Genomic DNA, 21,638 nt, shown 5'->3' on the forward strand with positions numbered 1-21,638 from the left:
GACCTTTACATTAGTAGAACATTAGCCTAATGTTTTTAAACACACTAAAGCTGGTTTGTATAAATGTTATGGCTGCATTATGCATGATTATAAACTGTTAGCAACTGCTAGCAAATCGATTAGGTTGATTCTGTATATCTGCACCAACATTGATGCTCAATTAACATTTGGACTAACATTTGAAAACATCTCACTTTTCAAGTTAAGCGCAATTTAAATCACTACCTTACCACTGCTTTTACAGCAGTGGTGTGGCCTAGTTTTCCTATGGAGAGGCATGGACCGTGGACCATAAACCTGTATTAGCCACCGGAATACTTAAGGAATATGACACATTTCCGTTTCAAACCAATGTAAGAAGAAAACTTCTTCAAATAAGTAAAATGAACAAATAGAGAAAGTATTTTTTTCAATGTATTGACAAATAACACTAAAGTCTTCAATAATCAATTACCCCTAATAAAAATACTAACATGAATACTAGATCCTAATAATAATAATGATAATATGATAATACTAGACTAATAGTTATTGTAATAATAATGTTATTATTAGCAATTATAGGCCTACATCAGAAGCAGTATTATAATAGTAGCCTAGTGTAGTGATGTTATTATAGTTATTTTCAGTGTTTTTGTTGTTGAAATATGTCTGTAACAGCAGCTCAAATTTCCACGACGGTAATTTGCAACAAAGACCAGAAATCAGCATATTTATAGACTGTACGACAAGTCTATAAATTTTATATGTGTGCCTTTCATATTTTACGATCATGTGTAAAAATCGTCAGTAACACCACAAAACCCACATGAGCGCATTCAGGGAGAGACCTTGCTGCAACTACACTAGACACAACTGAAATAAACATTGAGCCAGCAATATGTACGCAGAAGTAACGAGACATCTAATGTAATGTAAAATGTTACTAACTGCAAGCGGCATATTTATTACATCTGCTCATAGGTTTAACAGGGTCAGTACAGTGAGTCGGGTATTCACAACAGGTCGTGTTTATATTTGCGGGTAAGGGTGTTTCACGGCCTTCTGTATTTTAAGTGCGGGAGGGACATGGGAAATCGCTTAGGCCTATATATAACTCAAGTATGAACACTTAGCATGGGCTAATGTTGAGGAACAAGGGTTAGACATTTTGATATTTTGTGATCTTGTTAAATATGCCATTATAGCCTAATTATTGTATGCCATTATCATTATAGCCTTAGCATTTTGTATATGCTAGGCCTGGCCTACTCGTTTTTAAAGTTATATAGGCTTATATTTTGTGTTACCCTGTCATAATAGCAGGCAGTATAGTGGGCCCGCAAGCAGTGCTATTGTGTAGGCTAAGTATCTATGGTAGGCTAGGCTAACAACTAACAGCATCCCATTTAAACCATTAGTTGATATAAGAAATGGCTCTTAAACTATATAACATGAGGGTGCACTTGAGGACTTTATGAACAAAGCCTTTTTATTGTATTCGTTAGGCTATATGTGTGTACTTCTATGTATCATGTAAGCACCGTGCAAGAGTAATCTGGCCATAATGATATTTTGAGAGTTGACAATTTTCACATCATATGCATCATATTGAACTCCTTTATCTAATATAATGGTTAGCGCAGGTTGCCTCTTAAGGGGTATGTAGCCTACACGCTGACCGGGGGGATGGGTGTTGGGAGGGGGGATTGTGGTGGGGGTGGTTGGGTGGGAAGCAAAAAAAAAGAGAAAAGGAAAGAGAAGTGCTTGTGACTGTGTCGGCGGAGCATGCCAGCTTGAACATCAACACATATAAGCACACGCCATGAGCCGGATTTGAGGCTGAAAAAGAGAAGATACTGGAGATAGTGAGAGAGACTCGATGAAAAGAGTGTTGGAGCGCGAGAGAGCTGCCTGAGACTGTCCAAAGGGGCAGAGTTTCTCCATCTAGTTCCGGTTTGTCAGTCTGCGCTGTGTGCGACTGGGAACCTAAACAAAAGGCTGCCACAATCCAAAAGGGGGATATTCTACAACGAAGAAACCTCGTCTGTGGTTTAATGCAAACTAAACAATGAGCTCATATTTTGTTAACCCTCTTTTCTCCAAATACAAAGGCTGTGAATCGCTGGAGCCAACTTACTACGACTGCAGGTTCCCACAAAGCGTTGCCCGTAGCCACACGCTGGTCTACGGACCCGGGGCAGCTGCATCGGGCTTTCAACAGCCGTCCCATCATGTCCAGGATTTTTTCCACCCTGGGACCACGGGGATCTCCAACCCTGCATACCAACAGAACCCCTGCGCGCTGGCTTGCCATGGAGACGCAACGAAATTTTATGGATATGAAGCTCTTCCGAGACAACCGCTTTATGGTACCCAGCAAGAGGCAAGCCTCGCGCAATACCCAGACTGTAAATCGTCTAACGGCTCTAACCCCGGAGAAGGACAAGGCCATTTAAATCAGAACTCGTCTCCCACTCTTATGTTTCCTTGGATGAGACCCCACGGTTAGAATTATTTTGTGTTCTTTTTTTCCTTAGCTATAAATGTGTGTATTTATGTGTGTGTGTGTGTGTGTGTGTGTGTGTGTGTGTGTGTGTGTGTGTGTGTGTGTGTGTGTGTGTGTTAACCTACGTGCCTAAAAGCAAAATATGTAATAAGGAATGGAGGATGTATCTATTTATTTATTACATTTTTGTGCAACAAATATACATTTCACCCAAAGTTAATGGATTAGGCCTATCTATAGCTCTCCCAAGTATACACAACATTAGTACTGTAATCTCATAAGGTATAACATAAACATATAACCTTCTTACAAACAACCGAGTTCTCATGTAATAATCCCCAAATAATTAAAAACCAATGCTGGCCAACTTGAGGGAGGTTTTGGTGATAAAGATTTTGTTTTGCTGGAGAAAATCTGAAATGACCAAAAAAAAAAGACATCCAGTTTAAACAATGGTTATTTGAAGTACCTGAAGTACAACTAAGTACATCCTAAATAAAACAGAAACCTTCTAACCAGAATGCCCAACAATTTTATGGCCAATATGACCAAATTATTAAAGTAACAATAAACGTCTTTTAAAACAAATATTAGGTACTTTGTAATGCTTCTAACATTACTATTCTACGTGATATTCATCCCGTTCACATTTCCTTACCCTAAACCAAGCTAATGGGCTAGTGGGAGTTATAGAGTTTAGAATGAAACCTTATGGACTATATCGTTTAGATTGTTTTAATGTGATCTTAGATAAATGTTTTAGGCCTAAATATACTTCCCTCCACAATCTGCAGAAGAACGTGTATCCATTGTGTGTGTGAGGTGTGTGTGTGTGTGAGGTGTGTGTGTGTGTGTGTGTGTGTGTGTGTGTGTGCGTGAGTGCGCGCGCGTGTGTGTGTGTGTGCACGCAGTTACCTGTTACATCATTGAAAAAGTAAATGTTAGGTTGTACTTTCTAGCTCATGCAAATTTCAATGGAAAGTAGCTCAAAGCTTAACGGATTCCAAATACAAACCATCATAGCTATTATTGTATGCCCCTTTATCTTACTACACGAAGAGTATCTCATTTATTCTACAAAGTAATCGCCCTATTTCTAGGCATAGTAAGAATATGTTAAAACAAATATATAAGACATAAGCTAACCTTATTTACTATTTCATTTAAGCACCAGGGAGGCGAAATGGAAGGCAAACCTACAGTCGCTACCAAACTCTGGAATTGGAGAAGGAGTTTCTCTTCAACCCTTACCTTACACGCAAGCGGCGGATCGAGGTGTCCCATGCCCTGAGTCTCACCGAGAGGCAGGTCAAGATATGGTTTCAAAACCGGCGAATGAAGTGGAAAAAAGAAAACAACAAAGACAAGTTTCCGGGTCAAAGAGGGGAGGCGGATGCTGATGCCGAGGCTGAGGCGGATGCTGATGCCGAGGCTGAGGCGGAGGAGGAGGGCAACGAGGACGGTGACGGGGAAGAGGGGGAAGAGAAAGAAGCGGAAGAGAAAGAGAAAGAGTAGACCAAGGAGTGATTTTATGGTCATTTATGGTTATATGGCAGCAAAATAGAAAAAATAGGTCCCATATAGTAGACGGTGAGAGGAGAGAAGAAGGCAGAGAGCGTCAACTTTATGGCCACAGTTTTATTAGTCAACAAGGGAAAGGGAATAAAGATCTCACAGATATTGCTAGCATAATCATTTATCTATTTCTCCCTCCTCACGATGCGTTACGGATACAAATTAGTTATTTTGTAGTTTTGGACGTTTCCTTATAATAATATTACATTTAGGAAAGGTAATGGTAGCACATGGGTATTCTTTGTATGGGTTAATTTAAACGCATGTTTAATAGAGTAGGCTAGGCTACTTTTAGAATATTTTTTGTTTGTTTTATCTGACAAAAGCATAACCAAACAAATGCATATAGGAAGACAGCGCAAGGTCCAACAAACCTTGACCAATGCCAATCTAATCTTGTAAATACACAACAAATTCACAATAGACATCTTTAGACATCTTTGCGACATTTTGTGTGATTTAAAATCGTAAGCAAAACGTAATTAAAAGTAATGTTAAATGTTAACATTGATTAGCAGCAGGCCCATATGTAAAACACAAGTTATGATTTTATTTTTATTTTTATTATACTTCATTCTCATTTGTGGTGAATGGCCAAGATAAGAAAATGTAGTTCTAACTTAGAATTACCAGGGACATGCTACCTAAACCTGGGAAAATTGCAATAGAGATTTCTAAATAGAGATTTCATATGATATTGTTTTCATAGTGTTATATCAACGTTATATGATTAAATTATATATCGTTTGCCCATGATATACCTGTGCTTGTTTAAGACAATTTGTGAGTCTTAGGAAGACACAGTTAGCTCAAAGCCAATTAAACGATTTGGTGTTCGAGATTGTACCACGGCACTACCTACTAAAACAGAGCTTTGCCTTTTACTTAATTTGTATTCAATAATAATGGCACTGCTATGTTTAGATGAAAACCTATATTTTCCCCAACAACTAAAACTGCCTATAGAAAACGCACATGACTGTGTATGATAATAATACCTGCTGCAATTGCAAGGATTTTAAGAAGTAAGGAGTGTTATTTTAATGTGCTGGTGACAATAGCGTAGTTTTTTTGCACTGAATATAATCTTTATGTACGTCTTGTTATATTCTTGATGTTAATATGCTCGTTTGCTGGTGTTTCTCATGTGAACGACGGAATTGTGTGTCCCCGCCATTGTTGTTGACATAAAAAGATGAATAAACATGATGGCTCACAATCGTTCCTCTTCTTGGCTGTAAGAACTTGTTGACTGAATGACTAAATGACTGAGCATGCATGGGCTAGACTACTGTCTGTCCTCTACACTACACCGAGCAACTAAACTAATTGCTGTATTTCGAATACTACTGTAATTCCACCCCACAGAATACAGTACCATACCGTATTTTTGGAGTGCCCAAAACCTTTTGACCACTAGTGGGTGCATGGTATAGTTGTTTCTGGCTCAATAACATATTTTGAGACATGCCTTGTCAGAGGCTATATTTGTTGCACCCTTGAGTGAGAATGCTGTACCAACTTAACTCCTATGTGGTTATCGTGCCCCACCAATTTAAAATGTATGGGGGAAAGATTGGAGTGGCAGCAAGTCTTAAACCTTAAACCTTAAATGGTTGAGCATTTTGCCATGTTCTTTTGGTCTGTTTTGCTCTGTAGTCGCTGCCAGTTTAGAAGCCTTTGTTAAGGTCTCTAGAAGTTATTATAAACTGGGTGGTTCAAGCCCTGAATGCTGATTGGTATATCAGACCATATACCATGGGTATGACAAAACATAAATTTTTACTGCTCTAATTACACTGGTAACCAGTTTATAATAGCAATAAGGCACCTTGGGAGTTTGTGGTATATGGCCAATATACCACGGCTAAGGGCTGTATCCAGGCACTTGTTGCGTCGTGCATAAGAACAGCCCTTAGCCATGGTATATTGGCCATATACCACACCCCCTCTGGCCTTATTGCTTAAATATGTTGTAATGTTTGTAAACACTTTATCTAGCAGCCAACCTGCTTGCACCAATCCCTTGTAATTACAGTAAAATACTGTGAAATACAAACCCCTCCCCTCAATGAATTTCATTCATTCCAATTACCGTAGCCTTTACTTTTTTTAAACATTATAATACAGTCAATTTTATTGAATTGTAGTGTGTCATTACAGAGTACTTATACCCTATTTATATTACAGTAGGTGTAATATGAAATGCAGAATTTTACTTGCCACCTAGCTGCCTGTGATGCTACTGTCAAAATCACGGTAACCCCATTTACAGTGTAGGCTACAGACAAGACTATACCCTCAAAACATTTGAGATGAATGGCACACTATTGATTATTATTGTGCCAATACCCATTAGACTACACTATAAAAAACCAACTGCCTAACTCATTAAAGTAATTGAGTAGTGGCTACTCAAACATCTCCAACAGTCAGTAGAACTCAAATCATAAAAGTTGTACTAACTCAGATGTCAATAATATTTCTTATCACTTAATGTTTTTGAGTATTGTTAACAAATATTAGGTTATTGAATAAGTATAACTTTATTTATTTGTGTTCTGTTAATCTAAAGTCATTGAGTTTTTACAAGTTATAGTTATTTAATATTTTAAAGTCAATCTAACATTTATTAAATAAGTTGTTTTTACTTGATTATGTTATGTTTTGCGTCTTTATTTAAAATAATAAAATAATAATCAGACACATTGATATTTGATTTATTTGTGTTGTGCTGATATAGAATTATTACGTTTTTACAAGTTATGAATATACTTGTGCCACGTGGGTAATATATATATTTTTACTTTATGATACTTTTACACAATGTTGTATGCATGTTTGAAGAAGGAAAAGTATATTTCTAAAATAGTATTAACCATAAGTTGTGCTATGAGTTGTAATTGATCATGATGAATGGATATCAAAACCGTCGAGCAAATTGATGTTCAATAATGAGACAAGCCATTCCCACCATCAACAAGGTGTGTACCACTCTTAATGACTGAGGCTAATGCAGCTTCCTGTAATGATTACAGCTCTAGCTCCAGTTACTGCTAGAGGAATGAGCTCTGTGCTCAACAATGCCTGCTATAAAATGGGTTAAAATGACAAACTGTCAAATACATAAAACAATGTTAAAAATAAAGGCATGACCACTGAAAATGACTAATCAGAATTAGAAAGATAACCAAATGTAGTGATGTCACTTTATTACTTCATTATTGAACACTGAAATACTTTGAGTTCAGTGGAGGCTGCTGAGGGGAGGATGGCTCATAATAATGTCTGGAACAGAGTAAATGGAATGGCATCAAACACATAGAAACCATGTTTCATGTGTTTGTTACCATTCAATTCATACCGTTCCAGCCATTACCACGAGCCCGTTCTCCCCAATCAAGGTGCAACTACCTTACTGTGTTTGAGTTGGGTTACTCAAATGGTTCTTGGCAAGGGGTTTCCACCAAAACAAAATGTTAGCAGAACTAATTACTTTGAATGACTTTTTACAGTGTAGGTCTGATGCAACTATTGCCACTTATGGTAACATTTAACTTGAAGTTGTACTCGTAGCCTGCATATTTCTCCATAGTCTACTATGATGACCAGAAGATTCTCAGTGTCACAGGTTTACTGTATTTACAGTGTCTTCAGAAAGTAGTCATGGCCCTTGACTTAATCCACATTTTGTTGTGTTACAGCCTGAATTCAAAATAGATTAAACCGATTTATTTTCTCACCCATTACATTTACATTTTTAGTTATTTAGCAGACGCGCTTATCCAGAGCGACTTACAGTTAGTGAGTGCGTAAATGTTTCATACTGGACCCCCGTGGGAATCGAACCCACAACCCTGGCGTTACCCCATAATGGAAGTGAAAACCTGTTTTTAGAAATGTTTGCAAATTTATTGAATTTACTGTAACTCGGCCACTCAGAAACATTCACTGTCTTCTTGGTAAGCAACTCCAGTGTAGATTTTGATTTGTGTTTTAGGTTATTGTCCTGCTGGTGGAAAGCAGACTGGTGGAAAGCAGACTGAACCAGGTTTTCCTCTAGGATTTTGCTTGTGCTTAGCTCCATTCCATTTCTTTTTTATCCTGAAAAACTCCCCTGTCCTTAACAATTACAAGAATACCCATAACATGATGCAGCCACCACTATGCTTGAAAATATGGAAGTGGCACTCAGTAATTTGTTGTATTGGATTTGCACAAACATAACACTTTGTATTCAGGACAAAAAGTTAATTGCTTTACAGTATTACTTTAGTGCCTTGTTGCAAACAGGATGTAACAAATAATATATGTTTAATTCAGGCTGTAACACAACAAAATGTGGAAAAAATAAATGGGTGTGAGTGAATACTTAATGAAGTCACTGTACGTTCCCTGCAATGCTATAGGCCTACACTTGACTTGTTCCACTCTGTAATGTAAACAGGGAGGTCTGCACCATATTAGTTACTGATATAATGACAATGTAGTTATATCTAGTAACACTTTTATCACCATATACAGTGGGGAGAACAAGTATTTGATACACTGCCGATTTTGCAGGTTTTCCTACTTACAAAGCATGTAGAGGTCTGTAATTTTTATCATAGGTACATTTCAACTGTGAGAGACGGAATCTAAAACAAAAATCCAGAAAATCACATTGTATGGTTTTTAAGTAATTAATTTGCATTTTATTGCATGACATAAGTATTTGATACATCAGAAAAGCAGAACTTAATATTTGGTACAGAAACCTTTGTTTGCAATTACAGAGATCATACGTTTCCTGTAGGTCTTGACCAGGTTTGCACACACTGCAGCAGGGATTTTGGCCTACCCTCCATACAGACCTTCTCCAGATCCTTCAGGTTTCGGGGCTGTCGCTGGGCAATACGGACTTTCAGCTCCCTCCAAAGATTTTCTATTGGGTTCAGGTCTGGAGACTGGCTAGGCCACTCCAGGACCTTGAGATGCTTCTTACGGAGCCACTCCTTAGTTGCCCTGGCTGTGTGTTTCGGGTCGTTGTCTTGCTGGAAGACCCAGCCACGACCCATCTTCAATGCTCTTACTGAGGTAAGGAGGTTGTTGGCCAAGATCTCACGATACATGGCCCCTTCCATCCTCCCCTCAATACAGTGCAGTCGTCCTGTCCCCTTTGCAGAAAAGCATCCCCAAAGAATGATGTTTCCACGTCCATGCTTCACGGTTGGGATGGTGTTCTTGGGGTTGTACTCATCCTTCTTCTTCCTCCAAACACGGTGAGTGGAGTTTAGACCAAAAAGCTATATTTTTGTCTCATCAGACCACATGACCTTCTCCCATTCCTCCTCTGGATCATCCAGATGGTCATTGGCAAACTTCAGACGGGCCTGGACATGCGCTGGCTTGAGCAGGGGGACCTTGCGTGCGCTGCAGGATTTTAATCCATGACGGCGTAGTGTGTTACTAATGGTTTTCTTTGAGACTGTGGTCCCAGCTCTCTTCAGGTCATTGACCAGGTCCTGCCGTGTAGTTCTAGGCTGATCCCTCACCTTCCTCATGATCATTGATGCCCCACAAGGTGAGATCTTGCATGGAGCCCCAGACCGAGGGTGATTGACCGTCATCTTGAACTTCTTCCATTTTCTAATAATTGCGCCAACAGTTGTTGCCTTTTCACCAAGCTGCTTGCCTATTGTCCTGTAGCCCATCCCAGCCTTGTGCAGGTCTACAATTTTAACCCTGATGTCCTTACACAGCTCTCTGGTCTTGGCCATTGTGGAGAGGTTGGAGTCTGTTTGATTGAGTGTGTGGACATGTGTCTTTTATACAGGTAACGAGTTCAAACAGGTGCAGTTAATACAGGTAATGAGTGGAGAACAGGAGGGCTTCTTAAAGAAAAACTAACAGGTCTGTGAGAGCCGGAATTCTTACTGGTTGGTAGGTGATCAAATACTTATGTCACGCAATAAAATGCAAATTAATTACTTAAAAATCATACAATGTGATTTACTGGATTTTTGTTTTAGATTCCGCCTCTCACAGTTGAAGTGTACCTATGATAAAAATTACAGACCTCTACATGCTTTGTAAGTAGGAAAACCTGCAAAATCGGCAGTGTATCAAATACTTGTTCTCCCCACTGTACATGGACATCACCAGTAAATGTAATAAAATAATTTTATCGATTCTCAAAATGAGTTAGAAATACATCACTCATATTACCAATAGACAAACACTCTGTGGCTCGACGTGTTTTGAATGATAGTTTTCCAGTACGATGTACAATGAGAATTGCTGTATAGGTCTATTGGAGACACAGTCAACAATGGACCTTCTATCTCAAAACAATTGGCCTAATGCTATTGATATCAGTTGAAGCTATGGTATCAATAGCTAAAGAGTAACTACGTCCTGTTCAAAAGCAGTATTTAATGATAAGTTGACATCCCAGGAGGTTGGCGCCGTAATTGGGGAGAACGGGCTCGTGGTAATGGCTGGAGCGGAATTAGTGGAATGGTATCAAATACATCAAACACATGGTTTCCATGGTTTCCAGGTGTTTGATGTCATTCTATTTGCTCCATTCCGACCATTACTATGATCCGTTCTCCCCTCAGCAGCCTCCTGTGGTTGATATTTTATCTTTGATGTGACCTTATATTAAGTGCATTTCTGAAATGAATTATAATGTATAAGGACTGTGTCTTTTTTAGGGTTAGGAGAGCCCCTGTATCATTTAGATTCATTTTCTTAATGAGTAAATGGTAAAGTTGGCTTTAGATGAATGACATGGACAAAGGTATGGGCCTGTTTCACTGCACCCCCTCTCTTCCCAGCCATGTTGAAGCTGCAACATAACATGTCATATGTTGGTTCAGCCTATAGGAGGTGCAAGCCAGTACACACTAAAAACAAGTGATTATATATAATGCCAAATAAGGGCTATTTTGCTTGTAACCATAGCGGAACACTTTTTGGTGCTATATGAAAAAGAATTGGGAGGTTCTATAAAGAGCCACACTCAAAAGTTTCTAAATGGATCGTGTATGGCGCTATAAATAACCATTAAAAAAGGTGCCTTGATAAAGTATTCACACCCTTTAATCGCTCATGGACAGATTCTTGTGGACAGATTAAACTGCGAGAATCTGTCAAGGCTCATGTAGAATTATGTGATTATGAGCAGCAGTAGCTCCTGGTTTTGAGTTTTCATCATTGATTATTTGGACGAATCAGGATTGGGCTAATGCAGTGCTTAAACTGGATCCGTGATTTTCAAACCCGTGTGAGGATGATAAACTGTTTCCACTAGATTCCACTGGCTATATTGTAAAAATTCATGAAAACTTAAATGTTATTTTGGCCATAAAACACTGGTGAAATTTGGGGAAGGGAGGGGTTTGGAGACTTCGCCTCCATCATTTGCACAAAGGTAATACGAATTGTTAATGGCATTCCCCCAAGAAGTAAAATAGGAAATGACAAACTTTGGCGAGAGAAGATTACTTTGGGGTAACCAAGATTACACACCTCTTAACTTTTTGCAAATTTTCTTGTCTTAAAGCCTGAATTCATTAAATTGAGATTGTGTGTCACTGGCCTACATACAATACCCCATAATGTCAAAGTGGAATTATGTTTTAAGAAATGTTTTACAAATTCATTAAAAATGAAAAGCTGAAATGTCTTGAGTCAATAAGTAGTCAACCCCTATTAATGGTCGGAATGGAGCAAATGGAATGGCATCAAACACATGGAAACCATATGTTTGATGTATTTGATACCATTCCACTCATTACCACGAGCCCGTTCTCCCCATTTATGGCGCCAACCTCCTGTGATGTCAACGTATCATTAAATACTGTGATTGCTTTTGAACAGGACGTAGTTACTCTTTAGCTATTGATACCATAGCTTCAACTGATATCAATAGCATTAGGCCAATTGTTTTGAGATAGTAGGTCCATTGTTGACTGTGTCTCCAATAGACCTATACAGCAATTCTCATTGTACATCGTACTGGAAAACTATCATTCAAAACACGTCGAGCCACAGAGTGTTTGTCTATTGGTAATATAAGTGATGTATGTCTAACTCATTTTGAGAATCAATCAAATTATTTATTACACTTACTGGTCATTTCAATGTATATGGTGATAAAAGTGTTAATAGATGTAACTACATTGTCATTATATCAATAACTAATATGGTGCAGACCTCCCTGTTTATATTACGGAGTGGAACAAGTCAAGTGTAGGCCTATAGCATTGCAGGTAACTCCATACATGGCCATGTTCTATGACTTTACATTATTATTTCTTCTTATTTCATGTTTTCACTCACACACATTTATTTTTTCCACTTTTGTTGTGTTACAGCCTGTATTTAAAATTTATTAAATTGAGATTTTGTGTCACTGGCCTACACTCAATACCCCATAATGTCAAAGTGGAATTATGTTTTAAGACATTTTTACTAATTAAAAATGAAAAGCTGAAGTGTCTTGAGTCAATAAGTATTCAACCTCTTTGTTATGGCAAGCCTAAATAAGTTCAGGAGTAAAAATGCGCTTAAAAAGTCACATAATAAGTTGGATGGACTCACTCTGTGTGCAATAATAGTGTTTAACATGATTTTTGAATGGCTACCTTATCTCTGTACTCCACACATTCAATTATCTGTAATGTCCCTTAGTCGATCAGTGAATTTCAAACATAGATTCAACCACAAAAAAACAGGGAGGTTTTCCACTGCCTCGCAAAGAAGGGCACCTATTGGTAGATGGGTTAAAAAAAAGACATACATTGAATATCCCTTTGAGCATGATGAAGTTATTAAATAAACTTTGGATGGTGTATCAATACACCCAGTCACTACAAAGATACATGCAGGCATCCTTCCTGACTCAGTTGCCGGAGAGGAAGGAAACCTCTCAGGGATTTCCCCATGAGGCCAATGGTGACTTTAAAACAATTACAGAGTTTAATGGCTGTGATAGGAGAAAACTGAGAATGGATCAACAACATTGTACTTACTCCACAATAAAAATATTCCAAAACATGCATCATGTTTGCAATAAGACACTAAAGTAAAACTGGCAAAAATTTGGGAAAGAAATTAACTTAATAACCTGAACACAAAGCGTTATGTTTGGGGCAAATCCAACACAACACATCACTGAGTACCACTCTTAATAATTTCAAGCATGGTGGTGGCTGCATCATGTTATGGGTATTCTTGTCATCAGCAAGGACTGGGGAGTTTGTTTTGGATAAAAAATAATGGAATAGAGCTAAGCACAGGCAAAATTCTAGAGGAAAACCTGGTTCAATCTGCTTTTCAACAGACACTGGGAGACAAATTCACCTTTCAGCAGGACAATAACCTAAAACACAAGGCCAAATATACACTGGAGTTGCTTACCAAAACGACATTGTATGTTCTTGAATGGCCTACTTACAGTTTTGACTTAAATCGGCTTGAAAATCTATGGAAAGACTTGAAAATGGCTGTCTAGCAATGATCAACAACCAACTTGACAGAGGTTGAAGAATTTAAAAAAGAATGCGCAAATGTTGTACAATCCAGGTGTGCAAAGCTCTTAGAGACTTACCCAGAAAGACTCACAGCTGTAATCGCTGACAAAGGCGATTTTAACATGTATTGACTCAGGGGTTAAATATATAATCAAGATATATTAGTGTTTTATTTTCATTATTATTATTATTATTATTATTATTATTATTATTATTCCACTTTGAAATTACTTAGTATAAGTTAATACTTTCTGAAGGCTGTTTACAACCTTTTTGGGGCTATATAGAACCCTTTTTTATGATTCTTTATAGAACCTTTATGGAGAATGCTTTCTCAATCTCAACGTTTCTTTGTAGAACCATGCAGGGTCTGGTTTAATAGCCATATTATATTGTTAAAATTCCAGAGGTTTTATTACTGTGTTTATAAACAAGTTGAATCAGGTGTGCTAACTCTGGAACAAAAAGAGCTGTGAGCAAACCACGCCCCAAGATATTCTAATGAGCTACGGCCCCCACATTTTATTTATCACTTAAAGAGGAAAAAAAACTGTTTTGAAATGCAAAGAACCATTGAAGGGCTCTAAGGGTTCTTTGGGTCAGTATGGTTCCACATAGAACCATTACCCTTCCTAAAGAACCCTTGATGAACCCTCGTTTTTTAGTGTGTAAGTTGACCAATTATGCATATTTGTATACATTCATACATAACTTAAAATAAAAGAAGAACACTTAATGCACTCTGCACTTGACAGTATCACTTATTTATTGAGGTTAAATATTGGCCACGGCCTCAAAGCCTTCTTCAGAGCATTCATATACATAAACATTAAATACATTTATACATACATACCTCCACACGCATAAACACTAATTGAAGTTGCAGGAAATGTATCACCACTCACCACCCTCAAAAGAGGTAAGGTTTACAGATTGCTCCTCACCATACTGTTAATCATAATTATGATGGCTGCAGGCTGATTTCCCAGAGACAGCAATGACTAACTTTAGATTTATGTGTGACCACGTGTGGAACATTGGAATTTAGATGTTATCAATCATAACTTTTAAATATGGACTTCATCCAAACTCCAGTCTTCTGCTTTTGGATTGGTTATGGTTCTATGAATACAGGGACTGAAGGTCCAACAGTGGAGAAGCAGTGGTTCAGCCCATAGAATCATAGAAAATAATAGTCCTTCTATAGTGCTTCATCAGATAAAGAAATTCTTATTTTGCTCTGTTCCCATCCCCCCAAAGACACAAACACACCACACATTGGGAGGAGCACAGGGTCAGCTGCAGTGTAGAATGCCAGGTGTTAGCTAGGGGTTAAGAGTATTGCTCAAGGGCACAACGGCAGCCAATTGTAACTAACCAGTTGCGGGTTAGTCTCTCCTACTGCCTGGCCCAGGATTCAAACCTTTGGGATAGCATCATTATGTATGCATGGGTGAATGGGTCATTTAAACTGCAGTGTTGGCGACAACAACAGTAGAAGAAGTATGTTTCTTCTTGAGAGATTAGAGCTCCCATATCTTCAAGAGAGGTTTGTTTATGAACCAATCTGGTAATGTTATATTGTTATTTAGGAAACAAGCGTGTCATATCTTTGCTGTCTACTGTTTGCTCAAATGTTCTAAAAGAAAGATAAAATCCCCATAACACAAGGCCTATTCCACAGGGATTAGTTTGTAGCCTTGGGTTGAGGCTTTTTGCTATTATGCACTCCCTATTGTAGGACTTTAACCCTGTGCCACTGTACAGCTTTGGTAATGTCTGGAGAGGTATAGGAATCACCCTCATCAGAATGTGCTTGCCGTTTTCTTTTCATTACATAAGTACTGCTATAAGATGTGTTTGGGGCATCTCCTGTGAACAAGCAACCTGGCTATCTCGAACTATAAGTTACATGTGGTATTTAGTTAGTCACTGTGAAGTCATGGCAGTTTTTTATTGTGACTGGAACACTTGGTATTAGAGCGCAGTACAGCCCATGAAGTATGCACTTCACGCCGATGTAAACAACTCCTTTACAGACTAGCCAACATGTAAATACATCCACGCAATGTGTATCATTCATGGTTCTATATTGATATCAGTATTACTATACACAATGATAGGCCTATGTAAATATATATTTAAATATAAACATATGTAAATATATCCTTGCAATATGTATCATTTATGGTACTATATTGATATCAGTATTATTATACACAATGATTGGTCTATGTAAATATATCTTTAAATATAAATATTGTTAAATATATCTTTAAATATAAAAATATGTAAATATATCCATGCAATGTGTATCATTCACGGCTCTATATTATGAATTTAATTGTATTTTACCATTGGAGTTATAGGGGTCGGAAACAGGCCTGACTTTAATTACTCCAATTTTATAACCACTTACTATGTAGAAATCAACCTCAACATACTCCATCATAATTAGTCATATACATAAAATAAATATAGTTTAACTTTATTAATTGCAACAATATGCATCATCTCAAGAACAATTTGATGTAAACATGCAAACAGCAGTAGTCCAAAACACAAATAATATTCTAAAATTATCACAAAAGGTCATTCAAAATGCATCTTAAACATTCAAAACTGATATTTTCTGTGTTGATATGTTTCTGTAAATTGAATTACAAATGTAGCTCAGCTGGTAGAGCATGGCGCTTGCAACGCCAGGGTTGTGGGTTCGATTCCCACGGGGGGCCAGTATGAAAATATATGTCGCTCTGGATAAGAGCATCTGCCAAATGACGTAAAATTAGGATTATATTTTAAAGAAGGCCTGTAGCCAATTTTCTGAAGCCTACTATAAGATACCTACTTAATATGTTATTGCACAACTTGTTTTTCTCCAATCGAATAATGCTCTCGAATGAAACGGTTATTGAAAAAAAAATGTAGGAACTTACATGAATGCACATTGTAACATTTCGTTCAAATCTTCTCGGTTGTCCATTCCAAAAATAGCACAAAAATATAGGCCTATCAGTGTCTGAATTTTTCGTATCCTACTGCTAAATGACTTGGCCTTAAGTGAGGTTATTTCTTTTTAAACAATTATTGCATGCTTGTAGCCTATTGAAAATACAGGAAGCTTACGTGCAATGAACAATTATCCGTAAGAATTGTCTGACCGTCGGGCTTTTGGGTGTATACTTTTAACAGAGGGTTGACATTCCCATTTAGGTTTAGTGTACCTGCCATAAACTTTATTGGTGATATAAATGGTGCTAGCCGTATCCGGAAACACGGTGTTTTTCTTTTTATAGTGTGCAATGTCGACTCATCCTGCGACATGGCACATGGCCTGCACAGACAAAATGCAACTTGCCTCGGTGTATGTATGTTATTTATTTATATCTTAATCATAGCTGTGAATTTAAAATATGATCTATCTTTCTTTCTTATCTCATAGAGAGACTAATGATATAGCTTACTTTGTCTATGTTAAGATACAAGATTAGATCTATTTGGAATGCCAAGAGGATGGAAAATGTTTAAGGCCTGAAAAAATGTAATCAAATATTTTTCAAAAAGAGTAGGCATATAGTAGACCTATTGCGAAACAAATCCAACGTGTTTCTCTTCAATATCAAGGCCTGTTCTTTTGAATAACCCGAGTAATGTACTCTTATAATATATAATAATAATATATAATAATATAATATAAATAATAATATAATAATATAATATGCCATTTAGCAGACGCTTTTATCCAAAGCGACTTACAGTCATGCGTGCATACACTCTTCCAACTTTTATTTAAATGCCGTAAGCCCTGGCCTATATCTTCACATTCCCTCATCTTTATTCGGAACCTTTCTATTTTACAGTATCCTAAAATAGGTCTGTCTACTGACTTTTTTGCTCAAATAGGCTCCGTCTGATTTTCAGTTTTACACTTTACTGTAATGTCCTGTCTAACATTTTCAGCGAATAGGCCTAAATGTTTAAATTCACATGTGAAGCTTTGCCAATCTTCTATATGTTCGTGGACGGAAAGGCTAAATCAAGCTTTTGGTGAGGGAAATATCTAACATTTATCCTATATGAAGTATTCATGAGAATATAAAAAAAGAAAGGCTATAATTTTCACACTTAATAGGTCTGTGTCGTTTCTCTAAATTAGGAGTATTGTAGGCCTGGGCATATAGCAGCATATCTTTTAATCGAATGAAGATAGATTAATCGAATGAATTGAACCTGAGCATAAACCTACTATATTGAAGGTGTTGATTGAGGTGCAAATGGCCTCAAATTATATCCACTTACCTGGTGCGTGTGCGCGCGCGCGTGTTTGTGTTTGGGAAGCTTCCAATAATTTTATTCATTGCCAATATTCACATTGGTGGATACATTGAGATATTGATATAAAGTAGCATATTGGGGAATACTGTGACATCATTGAGTTGGAACAGGTATTTGCATTGCTTCCGTTTTGATCTTTATTAAACCAGAAATATGAAGACAATATTAAGGCCTAAAGAATTTTATCCTCAAGAAGGAGAGAAATACTAGGATGTGCAACACATTCCTAGTTGTTTAGGGGATACATTTACAGCTGAGTAATAGAAGTTTACGACTGAATCCATTCTGGGATTGGTTGCAGCGAGCCACGTGGCACACCCGCTCCGTGAACATGAACTTTATGCGGTTGTCTATTCCTCAGACCTCACGTTATATAAGTAGCTATCTCAGCAGGGGCTTAGAAATTATATCGCCAATACCTTATTGTCCTTCAGTATAGACTAAAGAATAGCTTAGCTTTTGGTTATGGAACGCGTTTGGTCTAGGCTACATTCCCTTCTCGACGTGCTCCTACCTCGCGGTCAGAAATGGCTTCATGACAGCCCCTGTCTACAGTAGCCTATACCCTAGAAGTAAAATAACCCAACGGTTGCACAACGAGAGATAGAGAAAGAGAAAGCAGCGGACAGTAAATTGCGCTGGTTACCAAATTGTTACATTTGGTTTTTGCTTTTCCGTCGGCAGATTTGGAGACATTTGCTATGCGAGGTGTAGTGGTGTAGAGGTCCATTTGCCAGGACCCCCCCCATACCCTTCCACTGGACCAGCGATCCTGCGTCACCGTCACTACAAACAACGCGGAGAACGCAGACGTGGGTAAGAAAGCGATTCCGTGATCCTTCCTCACTGGCTTGACTCTGTATTTGAACCGTATCTGTGAGAAAGGGGGATTTGAGACATTATGCCATACAGGCTATATGGTATCAGACAAGTGAGGGGAAAGACATTGGATATGAATGCTATTGATGTATATTTGGGGTATTCGTGACTTGACCTGCAGGCTACTGTAACCTCAGTTGTTTCCCTAATAGTAGGCTAGGCTACCTCCGTTAGTAAATTGATACTTCAATAGTGCACTGTTCAGAAAATCACTGAAACACCATCTAGATGTAATCATATGTTATGATAGAGTGTGGTTTGTTTATCGAAGATAGCTTGCCTTGGGTGGTTAAATATTGCGAGATTATCCACTGGGGGGACCATGTTGTTTTGTGGTATGCAGCGCTATGTTCCTTTGGGGCTTGAATCTTTATTTGCCATTCTTCCAGATTTGAGAGATTACATTGAATAGTGTTTTGGACCCTCCCGATTAGTCTAAGTGCCTGTATTTATAGTCTATTTTGTAATTGCTGTCTGGGTGTGTAATTAGCTATAGACAACACTGTCACATTTAATCATTGTGAAAAGTCAATGTTAAACCTAGTATTATACCATGTTGCACCACACACACACACACACACACACACACACACACACACACACACACACACACACACACACACACACACACACACACACACACACACACACACACACACACACACACACACACATACACACACACACACACACACACACACACACACACACACACACACACACACACACACACACACACACACTACTGATGTTCACTGGTACTAACAGTGCCCCCTAGTGCCCACCGCTTCCACGGCGGAGGTAAGGGGTTGTGTGGGGGGAGTAGTGGGGTATTTGGTATTTTATTAGGATCCCCATTAGCTGTTGCGAAAGCAGCAGCTACTCTTCCTGGTGTCCCCACAAAACAGAAACATTACATAATACAGAACATTAATAGACAAGAACAGCTCAAGGACAGAACTACATCTGTTAGTCGGTGTGCAAGCTGGCTGTATCTTATATACCACAATAGTGTGGATATAGCTTAATACAGAGCTGAAATATGTGCATACCAAAATGTCTGAACCTGTCACCAGCATGCACGCAGCTTGGAACATCGTCTGAAATATTTCAACCGTCCGCTGTGGCACGGGAACCATTTTGAATTGATGTCTATATTGGTTGATTGCGAGACGGCCTATGAGTAGAATAAACCTGTTATTTTCTGATATAATAATGAAAACAGCTGTACACACAACAACAAGGATTCAATATTTAATTATTTTCATTGAAGGAACTAGCAACAGCAAACATGGTCAAAATCATAATAACTAAAATAACAATAAATCATAATCACAATAATCGTCATGATCATATTCACTATCAACAATCATATGCACACACATAGGGCAGAATACTTGCTTAAGAAATACACGCCTAACTATCCTACAACTTGCACGCAAATCAGATTGCTAAATCAGATGTCAATAGACCTACTCGCAGGTGCGTTTGATTCATACTGGCACCTATCAAAGGTCAGGTCATTGTGCGCGAACCTTTTTTCCCCCAAGGTTTCCTATTGTGCTTGTCATGGGGGCTACATCTTTATCTCTTCAGTGGGTTATCCTTGAGAGAGAGAAAAGAGAGAGAGAGAGAGAGAGAGAGAGAGAGAGAGAGAGAGAGAGAGAGAGAGAGAGAGAGAAATATCCTTAAAATGAAACATTCATAAGCCATATAGCGAGTTCGCACTCATCTGCGAACTCGCTTCCCCAATCCCTTGTAACTAACGTTGCACTTCAAAACCTTACATCAACGAATGACCCATCTCACTTGTAGAAATGAAAGGAGCGTAGAATTTTCCAGATGTCAGTTTGCAGATACACACTGGCTTTATTAATGCACAAAATATTGATTTATTATTTGTCTGCATTTGCCTGCAAGTCCAACGGGCATCATACATTTTTTATATTTAGAAAATATAGCAAACACCTACGGGGTATTTTTTCTTGGGGGTTTGGAACTTGCAATAGGGCCACGCACTGTACATTCAAACTTGTTGATGTCTATTACACATTGTTATTGAATCATGAATCAAAATAGAAGATATTTGCTAATTAACATGATTTGCGATGTGTTTTAGTCACCTTAAACAGCCTCGTCTCTTATTAGCCTAGTGCATAACAGGCATAAACCTATACCCCACTGGGGGAAAAAACGGGTTAAATCAATGTTGTTTCCACGTAATTTCAACCCAAAAAAAACAATGTGATGACGTTGAATCAACTTGAGAAATTAATTGGATTTGCAAAAAGTAATCAAGGTAAGGGTATTTCGTCTTTTTTGTCACCCAACTTTTAACCTAAATCCAATGACATGGTGAATGTTTTTGTTGATTTCACGTTGAATTTAACTCAACCAAATGTAAATCAAATCTAGACGTTGAACTGACTTCTGTGCCCAGTGGGTAGCGAGTAGACATAATATTTATACCTAATCCCCGGAATATGTTAACATTATCTCATAAAAGCTTGTTCAGAGCCAGCATTGAGTATTAACTCCTCATGTTACAGTCAGAGAAAGCTGATACAAAAGCATCGCTTCAGGCCCACATGATCAACACATATGTTCCTTTCTACTTCAAATTGTTGAACATGGCAAACTGAACACTGTGCTGTAGCCTTGTCTATAACTCAACATAATTTTGATATTTGATATTTTATCATGTTAGCCTATTTTGTTGCAGCTTAAGATCAAATGTTGCAACAGTAGGCTATTACAACCAACAAGCTCTCACAGTTTCACTGCAGAAATATACGTTATTGCATTTATCTCCAAATGTCAAATTTCGAAGTTACTCC

At 38.0% G+C, this 21,638-nt stretch overlaps 2 protein-coding genes across 3 annotated transcripts in view; both read left to right on the plus strand.

Moving 5' to 3' along the window:
• The window catches only part of LOC121537917 (homeobox protein Hox-C10a), an 89,755-nt gene that overhangs the window by 21,525 nt on the left and 46,592 nt on the right, over window positions 1-21,638 (plus strand). The window lies entirely within an intron of this gene.
• LOC121537920 (homeobox protein Hox-C8a) lies at window positions 1,740-5,795 on the plus strand. 2 transcript variants are annotated; one of them, XM_041845574.2, is made up of 2 exons: window positions 1,740-2,486; window positions 3,657-5,795. In XM_041845574.2, the coding sequence occupies exons 1-2, from the start codon at window positions 2,051-2,053 to the stop codon at window positions 4,001-4,003; spliced, it is 783 nt and encodes a 260-aa protein (XP_041701508.1). In that variant the 5' UTR covers window positions 1,740-2,050; the 3' UTR covers window positions 4,004-5,795. The 2 variants fall into 2 exon arrangements, with proteins under 2 accessions (XP_041701508.1, XP_041701509.1); XM_041845575.2 differs by having other exon boundaries at window positions 3,663-5,795.

Source organism: Coregonus clupeaformis, chromosome 24 (genome assembly GCF_020615455.1).
Source record: "Coregonus clupeaformis isolate EN_2021a chromosome 24, ASM2061545v1, whole genome shotgun sequence".
In the NCBI taxonomy this organism is placed as follows: domain Eukaryota; kingdom Metazoa; phylum Chordata; class Actinopteri; order Salmoniformes; family Salmonidae; genus Coregonus; species Coregonus clupeaformis.